The sequence below is a fragment of the Schistocerca americana genome, chromosome 4, assembly GCF_021461395.2.
Source record: "Schistocerca americana isolate TAMUIC-IGC-003095 chromosome 4, iqSchAmer2.1, whole genome shotgun sequence".
NCBI classification, from domain to species: Eukaryota; Metazoa; Arthropoda; class Insecta; order Orthoptera; family Acrididae; genus Schistocerca; species Schistocerca americana.
This window is the reverse complement of record NC_060122.1, coordinates 850,678,656-850,691,016: the sequence shown is the minus strand read 5'-3', so window position 1 is coordinate 850,691,016 and position 12,361 is coordinate 850,678,656. Positions and strand designations below refer to the sequence as shown.

At 45.2% G+C, this 12,361-nt stretch overlaps 1 protein-coding gene across 1 annotated transcript in view; it reads right to left on the bottom strand.

Annotated features, from left to right (window-relative positions):
• LOC124613859 overlaps positions 1-8,937 on the bottom strand; it is a 348,632-nt gene extending 339,695 nt beyond the window's left edge. The window contains exons 1-2 of the mRNA XM_047142584.1: positions 8,921-8,937; positions 8,515-8,700 (exon numbers count right to left, since the gene is read on the bottom strand). Of these exons, the coding sequence (XP_046998540.1) occupies positions 8,515-8,700; positions 8,921-8,937 (203 nt within the window). The remainder of the gene's footprint in view (positions 1-8,514; positions 8,701-8,920) is intronic.
• Positions 8,938-12,361: the final 3,424 nt, after the last annotated feature.

Genomic DNA, 12,361 nt, shown 5'->3' with positions numbered 1-12,361 from the left:
GGACCTGATGGGATACCAGTTTCATTTCACACAGAGTACGCAAAGCAACTTGTCCCCCTTCTTTCAGCGGTGTACCGTAGGTCTCTAGAAGACCGTAGCGTTCCAAAGGATTGGAAAAGGGCACAGGTCATCCCCGTTTTCAAGAAGGGACGTCGAACAGATTTGCAGAACTATAAACCTATATCTCTGACGTCGATCGGTTGTAGAATTTTGGAACACGAATTATGTTCGAGTATCATGACTTTTCTGGAGACTATAAATCTAGTCTGTAGGAATCAGCATGGGTTTCGGAAAAGACGATCGTGTGAAACCCAGCTGGCGCTATTCGTCCACGAGACTCAGAGGGCCATAGACACGGGTTCCCAGGTAGATGCCGCGTTTCTTGACTTCCTCAAGGCGTTCGATACAGTTCCCAACAGTCGTTTAATGAACAAAGTAAGAGCATATGGACTGTCAGACCAATTGTGCGATTGGATTGAAGAGTTCCTAGATAACAGAACGCAGCATGTCATTCTCAATGGAGAGAAGTCTTCCGAAATTGAAGTGATTTCAGGTGTGCCGCAGGGGAGTGTCGTAGGACCGTTGCTATTCACAATATACATAAATGACCTTGTGGATGACATCGGAAGTTCACTGAGGCTCAGTCAGGTTGTTCTTCCGACAGCTGTTCTGACGTCGTGTGTCGCGGCCCCATGTGTTACACGACTGCTTGTAGACACGTGGAACAGTCCGCCGTGAAACACCCCAGCTAGTCCAACAACTTAACATACCATACGGCCAAACACGATTGCCTCTTTTTGCCACTCTGTCACATCCTTATATTTACCCGTGTTTACGTGCAATGTCCGCTCGAAACACAGGTGACTCTGTGATCACTACTGCCTTAAGCCGTCGGCACACGGACCGTGCTGTCGAACGTCAATGTAGAGCGTGCAGAGTTCAACGTGCTGCTGAACTATCAGGAAAGATGTTACTTGTGCATACGGCACGTGGGCCCCAGCGTGGTATACGCTATCGCAAACGCACTCCAGCGGCAGTTGCGGGATGTTTCTAGCTCGTAAATCACAGTGTTTACTAAAGGGGCGCGCGTAAAATTCCCACATCAACTGTACCAAAACGCACATTTCCTCCATTGCTCATAAGCTAGTCACGTTGTTCTATATGTAATATACACAATAAAAACTTCAATATCCGTGTACATGTTTTAAGACGAAAAGTAAAGTACCATGTCCAATAAGTAAGGATACCGGCTTATAAAAGTTCATTACAAACAGTGCGATACAAATTTGCAATAGTTCTCCACATAAGATAAGCATTATTTGACCATTCCCACATTTTAGTAAAACCCTTAGGTCATTCTTACTTGATAACTGTTCCTACCAAGTAGCAGAATTTTTTCAACATGTGAATTAGGAAACGTAAAAGAAAAAGGAACATAAATCGTTATACAAGTAGCGCAAATTCTGCTGTGGATTAAGCCAATCAAACAAACTCACTCCTCAAAAAAAGGTGAACTTATATTTACATCACATCAAATACTATAGTACATACTTATATTGAAGTAATAATAATGCGTCAGAACCTATTACGCGAATGTTAGGGGAAAAAAAAAGTTTAGACATGGCGGTACGCGAACCATCAGTATTTGACGCATTTCGATGGGAGTCGGTGACGCTATTCACTACGCTTTTTTTAAATCTAATTTTCGTTCGTTTTCGTTCGTTGTATCTGCTCGGGGCGGACGTTGCAAGACATCCGTTTCAGTTCGTCGTAGATCCATTAACTCTGTTTTTTTTTTTTTTTTTTTTTTTTTTTTTATTACAGCGGACAGCTAACCCTCTGACCGAACACGCTGAGTTACCGTGCCGGCTACGCTAAACTGACAACTAACGTTACACAGCAAATCTAATGAACTGCCACGTGCTAAAAGCTTTAATCGCAGCTATGTTCCCAAGTAACTAATTGTACCAACAAAAATGCGTTTTTGGTGGATCCTCAGTGTGTCGTTTCCTACAAATGGCATACTCTCATAACACGCTAGTTACAATAATACTTTTGCCACGAATAAGATCTTTCTCATTACTTTTTTGCAACGAATCACACAGTTAACAACGGGTTTTCGAGTCATTCTCAATTTGCTAGTGAGCAGAAACGGCGTGTATACGTATAGGCTTGAAATGAATGCCAATATGGCGCCTCATTACAATTTGTACAGAAACCAGATGGCAGTTATAAGAGCCGAGGGACATGAAAGGGAAGCAGTGGTTGGGAAGGGAGTGAGACAGGGTTGTAGCCTCTCCCTGATGCTATTCAATCTGTATATTGAGCAAGCAGTAAAGGAAACAAAAGAAAAGTTCGGAGTTAGTATTAAAATCCATGGAGAAGATATAAAAACTTTGAGGTTCGCCGATGACATTGTAATTCTGTCAGAGACAGCAAAGGACTTGGAAGAGCAGTTGAACGGAAAGGACAGTGTCTTGAAAGGAGGGTATAAGATGAACATCAACAAAAGCAAAGCAAGGATAATGGAATGTAGTCGGGTGATGCTGAGGGAATTAGATTAGGATATGAGACACTTAAAGTAGTAAAGGAGATTTGCTATTTGGGGAGCAAAATAACTGATGATGGTCGAAGTAGAGAGGATATAAAATGTAGACTAGCAACGGCAAGGAAAGCGTTTCTGAAGAAGAGAAATTTGTTAACATCGAGTACCGATTTAAGTGACAGGAAGTCGTTTCTGAAAGTATTTGTATGGAGTGTAACCATGTATGGAAGTGAAACATGGACGATAAATAGTTTGGACAAGAAGAGAATAGAAGCTTTCGAAATGTGGTGCTACAGAAGAATGCTGAAGATTAGATGGGTAGATGACATAACTAATGAGGAGGTTCTGAATAGAATTGGGGAGGAGTTTGTGGCACAACTTGACCAGAAGAAGGGATCGGTTAGTAGGACATGTTCTGAGGCATCAAGGGATCACCAATTTAGATTCAGAAGGATGTAGGCTGCAGTAGGTACTGGGAGATGAAGAAGCTTGCACAGGATAGAGTAGCATGGAGAGCTGCATCAAACCAGTCTCAGGACTGAAGACCACAACAACAACAATATGGCGCCTCACAACTCTGTGCTGAAGGGAGATGGCGTGCATGTGACGTAGGTGGCGTTGTGCCATCTCATTGGTCAACGCTCAGACGCACTCTCAGGATATGTGACCTGCTAGATATTGCCCTGCACGTTCAGGAAGACTCCCGAAAACGCTGTTCCACGCTATGACGTCAGAAACCCGGCACGCTCAACGCACGGATGCACGCTCCGTGTGCCGACGTCTTTCTGCTCACGTGAGGAAGTGCGCCACCTGTAAAAGGCGCGTGCGCACTGGAGTCCGTAATCTTTTGCCCAGTGGGCTTTTACTGTATTTGCCGACGCAGCCGAATTTTCGTCGCATTGCTGAGAATTAGTGAACAAGAAAAATAAATACAGAAGATACTGTCGTAAATTTTAAGTCGTGTAGTTGTTTTTCGAAGACTTGGAAGGATACGTCGCGGTACAAAACTCCCAAGTACCCAGCGGCGTTGCGAGCAGCTTCGACGCTGCCGTCATCACTCTCTGAACGACTGGAGACAGACGAGCGGCGCGGCAAACGAGGTCGTTTATATTCCGTGCCACGCGGCCCGAGTGCGGACATCGGCTTTGATGGACTTCTTCCACAGCCGGTTGCCCGAGAGCGAGGTGCCATTCCGTGCAAAATGATTCGGACCGCAGTACCGGTATTGAAATTTATGCTCATTTAATGAGACAAGATTACCGCTGTTTACGGGCAGGAGCCCGCCGCTCCCGTCGCGGCCATTACAGGTCGATTACTGGAAGGCAGCGGCCAGCAGTAAACATGTTCACGACAACAAGTGGTTTCCACTGCGTGCCGGTAATTACGGCGAGTTTAGCATGCCGTGCGCGTGACTCGTGTAGCCACTTACCGTGCCTCTCTGCCTATATTTTCTGCGACAGACGACTCGTCATATCAAGAACGCGTGAATTTTGCGCGTGGTGACAAGTAATGACTCTCAAGGCAGCATTTACGAACCTAAGGAATTCCAGGCAACAGTTTTGCAGCTGCACAGAAGGTGTAGGGAGCCGTTTGTTCGTGTATCTGGCAAAGAAATTGGTCAGCAGGTGTCGTTATGCTACAAAATAACACCGGAAAGGTGTGCAGTGAGCTGCAGCTCTTCATAAAATACAGCAGGACGATAAAGATAGACAGGCGACTCGATTGCCTTCAAAAGGCATGCGTATAATGAAGGGAAGAGCTTTTTCTAATAAGATTAACATTCTATTGACACTTGCTCCTGCTTCAAACGACATAAAAAATACTTTCGTAGAAGGTATATACCATAGAATTTAATGTCTTGTCAACACCTGGGTCATTAGTAGAGCCGCAGAAAATCTAGAGTATTTGGGCATCCCACTAAACTTTTAGCATTTGTTCACTACTCGCTAACAACTTTCGTTATTCCTACGTTTCCTTCCCAGAAAGCAATTCGTCGTCGATCCAGGTCAAGAAGACAGTTCCTTGATTCCATTGGATTAGGTAGTGGCTCGTACTACCGAAAACATTTCCTACGCCACGCGAGTGACCCAGCCAGCAACTTTTATATTTCACTGTTTATCTTCACGTCTCGTAATTGCTACGACTTCATCCTCACTGTCCGCGTATTCTGCCGTCAAACATAGACCACGGAACATAAATCTACATCTACAGGGATACTCTGAAAAACATATCTGAGTTCCTGGCAGAGCGGTTCAGCGAACCACCTTCACAATTTTCTGTTATTACAATGTCGTATAGCGCGCGGAAAGAACGAACACCTATATCTTTCCGTACGAGCTATGATTTGCCTTATTTTATGATGGTGATGGTTTCTGCTTATGTAGGTCGGCATCAACAAAATATTTTCGCACTCGTAAGAGAAAGCTGGTGATTGGAATTTCGTGAGAAGATTCCATCGCAACGAAAACGCATTTGTTTTAATGACGTCCATCCCAAATCCTGTATGATTTCAGTTACACTCTCTCCCCTATTTCGCGATAATACAAAACGTGCTGTACTTCTTTGAGCTTCTTCGATGTACTCCGTCAGTCCTATCTGGTAAGGAGCCCACACCGCGCAGCAGTATTCTAAAAGAGGACGGGCAAGCCGAATATAAGCAGTCTCTTTAGTAGGTCTGTTACATTTTCTAAGTGTGCTGCGAATAAAACGGAGTGTTTGGTTAGCCTTCGCAACAACATTTTCTATGTTTTGCAAGTTAAGTTGTTCGTAATTGTAATACCTAGGTATTTAATTGAATTTACGGGCTTTAGATTTGACTGATTTATCGTGTAACCGAAGTTTAACGGATTCCTTTTAGCAGTCATGTGGATAGCCTAATACTTGTCGTTATTTAAGGTCAACTTATTTAAGGTCAATTGCCAATTTTCGCACCATCCAGGTATCAAAAAAATGTGTGTGAAATGTTACGGGACTTAACTGCTAAGGTCATCAGTCCCTAAGCTTACAACGATCGCAGGTTCGAATCCTGCCTCGGGCATGGATGTGTGTGATGTCCTTAGGTTAGTTAGGTTTAAGTAGTTCTATGTTCTAGGGGACTGATGACCTCAGTAGTTAAGTCCCATAGTGCTCAGAGCCATTTGAACCATTTGAACCTAAGCTTACACACTACTTAACCTAAATTATCCTTTGGACAAACACACACACACACACACACACCCATGCCCGAGGGAGGACTCGAACCTCCGCCAGGACCAGCCGCACAGTCCATGACTGCAGCGCCTAAGACCGCTCGGCTAATCCCGCTCGGCGATACAGGTATCTTTTCTACATCGTTTTGCAATTTGTTTTGATCTTCTGATGACTTTACTAGTCGATAAACGACAGCATCATCTGCAGATAACCTAAGAAGACTGCTGAGATTGTGTCCCAAGTCGTTTACATGTGTAAGGAACAGCTAAGGGCCTGTAACGCAAACTTGGGGAACGCCAGAAATAACTTGTGCTCAAGGAACGAATTTAATGTGGCAGAGAAATGTTTGTGGTCTGTTCAACGTTGATTATACGTATGCCGTAATTAACAATGATGTTGCCAGAGTGATAGTAAAGTTTTATTTCAAGAAATATTTGTTTTTACTGTTTCATTTGCGAAGAACGTTAATTAGTTAGACATCTGAGTTAACATTGTTTCGTTAAATTCGCAATTTACGAAACTAAGCGGTTTCTCGCTCGTCTGACGACTCGAAATAATACAGCCCATACAAAGTGTATAAGCAAGTCTGAAATATTCACACTCGATTTTCTGGAAAACGGTTGAGGGTTGCGTCTTCGTACTTACATATGTCGGAGTCGTGCCGTACACACTCTGTCAATATGAACAAAATCGGTGAGGGGTGGTCGTGTGGTCCCCTTGGGGGGTCACTCGAAGATGCGGCAGGTTACTAGAATTTGAAAACGAAAGGGAAACGGTGCGGTGATTGCAATGGAGTTTGCGATATGTGTAGGGCGTAAAGGGGTGTGTGCACTGTCGACAAAGTAAGGATGAGAATTTTTGGAAATAGAAGGAACATAAATAGAAGCGGAAAGAAAGGCGAAGTGCGTAAAGTTTAGAGATTTGGAGCGAGTGGTAGGACTGTGGTGAAATAGGTGTCAGAATGAAATCGTGTAGGATAGGATAGGGCCAATCAGTGCTTTGTAAGAGTAGTGGCGGACGGTAACCCACACGTTCGGTCGTTAGTAGGTGCATGTTAATGTTACATCCCAGTTTCTCCTGCTTGTATCTTTATGACGCCAGTTCATCTTCTGTTAGGTCATGGTCCACGTCTCCTTACTGTGATTAACACAACTCTGGATCTCTTACGAATTTCGTCACATTATCTGCCGAGAACATCTTCATTTGAGCTTCAAAATAGTCGTTATCTCGTCCACAGCTCCAGTATGTTCTCATGTTGTTTTTTTGGAATCTAGTGACGCCGTCGCCCAGCCACCGCTGACTACAATGAGTGCCTGAAAGAGCGCCGTGCTGGCGTCGGAGGCGCATCTGACGCCGGCGCTCAGCGCCGCGCTAGCTCGCGGGCCCCCGGCAGGAGGCGACCGTCTCTGCTGCATCGCTACGGCGGCTGTCACGAGACGAACCACCACGCGGCCAACGGTACTGGTCTAGCACGACAGCCATCCAGCGGTAGAACGTGTGTAGCTACGAAAATTGGCGACGCCTTATCCGCGCACAAGAACGCCGGCACGGTAGCTCAGCGTGTTCGGTCAGAGGACTGCGTGCTCTGTGTAATAAAAAAAAAAAAAAAAAAAAAAAAATAAAAAAAAAAGCTGAGTCAAGCCATCAACAATCAACTTGAGCGGAGTCTTGTGATGTCCGCCCAGACCAAACGCAACGAAAAAAAAAAAAAAAACTCTAGCCTGCGCAGGAATGGGATAATACCGTAGTGCTTTCTGCTTGTTATTTGCTTATTGTTAGGTGGCTAGTGGCTAATTTTAGATTTTCGTGTTCGGGGTTTTCCGCGTTTTCTTCAGTAAGTAGATTTTTCATAAATGCGAAAAAAATGTTTTTCTTTGCCAGTAGACTTTCTTTTGGACTAGCTGTTTGTGAAAGCATTTTCTCTTTTCGGTATTCGAGAAATGAAATGGAGCAAGGAGGCGTTAAACGTCTACATTCAGGCATTCAGCGAGGAAAGGTGTATGTATGACCCGCTGTTCGGTAATAAGCCACGTCGGCAATCGCTTCTTTCTGAGTAATATGCATACATCGTTGTATGGTGATTTTTAGATTTGTAACGTAATGCCTTAGTTTACAGAAGTTAACTTTTGATGTGACTGCATCTCTTGCTTTATTTCAGCATGCCAGAAAAGAGAAACTGGCAGTGATGGCGAGAAAGTCCGCTCAGTTTCACCAAGTGCGACAGGCGATGACTGCAGAATTCTGAGTAACACATTGCACATTGCATTTCATTTTCCAAATTTGGAGAAAATAACACAAGTGCAGCTTTAGGTATTGGTCCTTTAAACTGTTGCAAACTGCAGTGCGCACACCCACAACAAATTTTGAAATGGTGAGCTGTGTTATTCTGTGGCTAAAAGCCAGACTCTTAAAAGATTCCCCAGTCGCTACGAAACGTACAGTTACAACCAGCCTGCAACATAACAGGGCATGTACTGGTGATTTATCAGTGATCTATGTTGGTAGGGTCACAAAACATATGAACACACGATGACTCGTTTCTCGCCAGCCCGTCGAACCCGTAACGCCTGGTTGGGGGAGGGGACGCTTCTGACTGCACAGTTAGGATACACCGCAGGCAAACATCGACTGTAGACACGCGCCGCAGCCACATCCTCGGCGGCCGGCTCGGGGCCCTCTGGAGCTGGAGTGCCGTCGCACGTGCGCCGCACGCGGCTGCCCCTGCACTCTGGAGGGGGGGGAGGGAGGGGGGGGGGTTGACACGGAGTGTGGACGCGCACCACCGGCCGGGGTTCGCCGCCGGCCCGCGTTGAGTCAGGTCGCTGCGGCTGCGGCTGGGCCGCGCCGCCCATGAAATATTCATGGTGGGCGGCACGGCGCCGCCCCACGGCAGGGGGCCGCGCGCCGCCTCCCACAGTCGCCGGCAGTGAGTGGCCCGGCAGGGCCGCGTAGCGCCGAGCCGACCGCTGGCGGGGAGAACAGAGCCGAACCGAACTGCTGTGACGGCGCACGGGGCAGCTGATTACAGCGCCTCCTGTCCCAGAGGCCAGCAGCCCCCTCGACACGCTGACTACACACTCAGCGGCGTGATCACTTCATCCCCGTCTCCGACCCGAATCTACGACCGAACTATGAAATCGCGATACAAACGAACGATATCTCCTCCGAAAATTACAGTGATCTCACATCACAAGTTGCATCATGGTCGCGAACTGAACAGTGACCCGAATATAGAATAAATTTCCTTTACTTGACGTCTATGGTCACACTTTTTTTTGTCATCAGACTATCGGTTTCGGTCTATAATGACCATCATCAGATCTGTTTTATAAAAACATGTCCTCATGTACTGGAGCCATAGTGGCACCGTCAAATATTACACACAAAATTCAACGCTAGCATCGTCAAACATACATAAATAACAGCATATGTAAGAGTTATCTCGTCAGCAGCACTGCTGTTAAAAAATAAAAAGTGCTGCTGACAAGATGACTCTTACATATGCTGTTACTTGTGTATAGTTCACGATGCTAGCGCTGATTTTGTGTTTAACATTTGACCCTGCCACTATGGCTCCACTATGTTAGGACATGTTTTTATAAAACAGATCTGAAGATGGTCATTATAGACCGAAACCGATAGTCTGATGACAAAAAAAAGTGTGACCATAGACGGCAAGTACAGTACATTTCATCTCTACATCATCATTGTACATCTACATAAGAGGGTCGTACAACAATAGCGCGACGTAAGTTTTTATGGCTAATTTCGATTGAAAAAAAAAAAGCCAAATTTGTGGGACATGGCGGAACATTTCCGCCTCCGCCTCCACTTCCTATAGGTGGCGGCGTTACACGTAGCCTTCAAAATGCGTTCCATGCAGAGAGCTGTAACTCAGTGTTTTCTTTTTGACGGAAGACCATAGCAAATGCGGTAAATGTCTGCAGCAAGCGACATTAACACAGTTAAGGCTGTTTCAATACGACGCAGTAAACAGAAGAAACTGGCGTGTGAATCGTTTGTGAAACATTTGTGGTGGTGTCTCATGTTCAACAGCGCATTTAAATTTAAGTACCAATACTGTTGTTACTCAAATTCATTGACACATGCAGTACACATCTCTTACATTTCTGAGGATAGTGGCGATTTCAAATACAGAACAGACGGCCTGAAGAGCTCCGTAATGCAGCCTTACAACGATGAGAAATTTGGCGCCAGTGGTCAGCTTATTGCGTCTTTACTGTAGCTAATCTGTCAGGACCTCGTAATATACTAAGTTATGTAGGTTAAAAGTCATGTAGCCCTAGGTGTCGCCTCGCGACGTCGATACTGGGTGTTAAGCAAAAAGCCTTGACGACCACTGGCGTAGGTTCTACGGAATGACCGCTGATTTCTCTCGTCTTCGCGATCGTTAACGACAGCCGTACCTCAGAGGCAGTAGACTCGCTCTGCAGTCAGTCTCAGATGCCGGTTCTCCTAACTTTACCGCAAAGAATGTCTTCTTCACTCCAGGGGTTCCTATTTGCTTTCACGTAGCACCTCCGTAATGCTCGATCAAATCTACCCAAGTGAAATCTAGCAGCACGCCCCTCAATTTCCTCGGTGTTTTCCTTTAATCCGACCTCGTGCACATCCCAAACGCTCGGGCAGCACCCAAGAATGATTAGCACCAGTGTTCTGTGCGCCATCTCCGTCACAGAAGAGCTACGCTTTCCTAGAATTCCCCAAATAAACCGAGGTCCACCATTCGCCTTCTCTTCACGCTCTTTGTATTTTATGTCACAACGTTACGCCTACGTATATCTACGAGAGCAGGAGCAAATTTAGCTATTTGCCGCCCATAGGTACAGGAAAATATTCCTGCCCCTACCACCAAAGTAACAAGTTTGTTTTCGTGGTCATGCTCCGCAGCAAGTACAGAAATATTTGTTTTATAAATGAAGCCGCTTTTTCTTGCTACAGCTTAATTTATTTTTCCCAGAAGCGTTTCGCATTTTTCTTACTTTAACGTATCTTCAGAGGGATTTAGACAGATAAAATTTTATTATCTTTGGATTATCAAACAGTTCACGCCACGGTTTTTATCTAAATAAGTAATTACTTACAGTTTGTTGGCATCTGCGTTTCCTCTCATCTGTTCTGGAGGTCGCACTACCACTTCATTTCCGAAACAAAAGTACAATTTTATATTCTAAACTTTTTCTTTCACACTGTTCAACGTGTTTCTCCTTCTTCTTTGTGGTGCATTATCATTCCTTTGCCATTAGTTATAGCTATTTCTTTCAAAACTGTGGTTTTAAACACGTAAATATTGCGACTTCTGTGTTTCCTATTGTTTGGTTTGTTTGCCTAAATGTTGCCAACTTACGAAGCACTCGTATATGTTGAAATCTAACGTCTATTGATGATGATTATATGTTTGTGTGTGTGTGTGTGTTTAGAGCTGTGTTTGTGATTTTCTTTTTTTGGGGGGAGGGGGAGGGGTTCTTGGTTTCAGCTGTAGAGTGTTGAATGTGAATGTAATAGTGTTAGAGAGTGGTTGAGAGCTTTGGTAGTCAGCTGATTTTGAGTTCTGGTTTAAATATTCTGTGGAGAGGTTCATGGACAAGTGAGTGAACCGGCAAGAAAATTACCACATACAGAAAACCAAAGTAGAAAAGAAAACGCTGTTCCATGATCAAGTACACATGCCAAACAACTCATTGTTTACACTAATAGATAAAATAACGGAATAACACTCCAAAAGAGGACTATTATCATAATAATAATAATACACACATCAATAAAGGTCTTGCATCATTCCGGTTCCCAGAACTCCTGAAGACAGACGTTGATTGTGGATATTGTATCACAGACACAATCCCTTTGCCTGTTCAGTGATGTCAATAAACCGGCCCAAAGATATAAACAACCATGCATGAGCAGCGCCTATTAGACAGAGGGGCTCCCTCACCCGACCAGTTCCAGTTATTCAAAAAGGAAGGAGGTACACGGCTCGTGTTGTCTGTAGTTCAACTATGCCTAGACGCTCAATCTCGCGGTTCGATCGCTTCCGCATTGTTACTTTGTGCCAGGAACGGGTCTATTTCACTCCCGACGTCCATGGCGAGGTTCGTCTTTGCAACCACGACAACATGCAGCGCGGTACAGATGGGTCCAACAACATGCCGAATGGACCGCTCAGGACTGGCATCACGTTCTCTTCACCATGAGTGTCGCATATGGCTTGAGCCCGACAATCGTCGGAGACGTGTTTGGAGGCAACCCGGTCAGACTGAACGCCTTAGACACACTGTCCAGCGAGTGCAGCATGTTTGAAGTTCTCTACTGTTTTGGGGTGGCATTACGTGGGGCCGACGTACGATGCTGGTGATCATGGCAGGCGCCGTAACGGCTGTACGTGAATGCCATCCTCCGACCGATAGTGAAACCATATCGGCAGCACGTTGGCGAGGCATTCGTCTCCATAGACAAGAATTCGCGCCCCCATCGTGCACATCTTGTGAATGACCTCTATATCTACATCTACATTTATACTCCGCAAGCCACCCAACGGTGTGTGCGGAGGGCACTTTACGTGCCACTGTCATTACCTCCCTTTCCTGTTCCAGTCGCGTATGGTTCGCG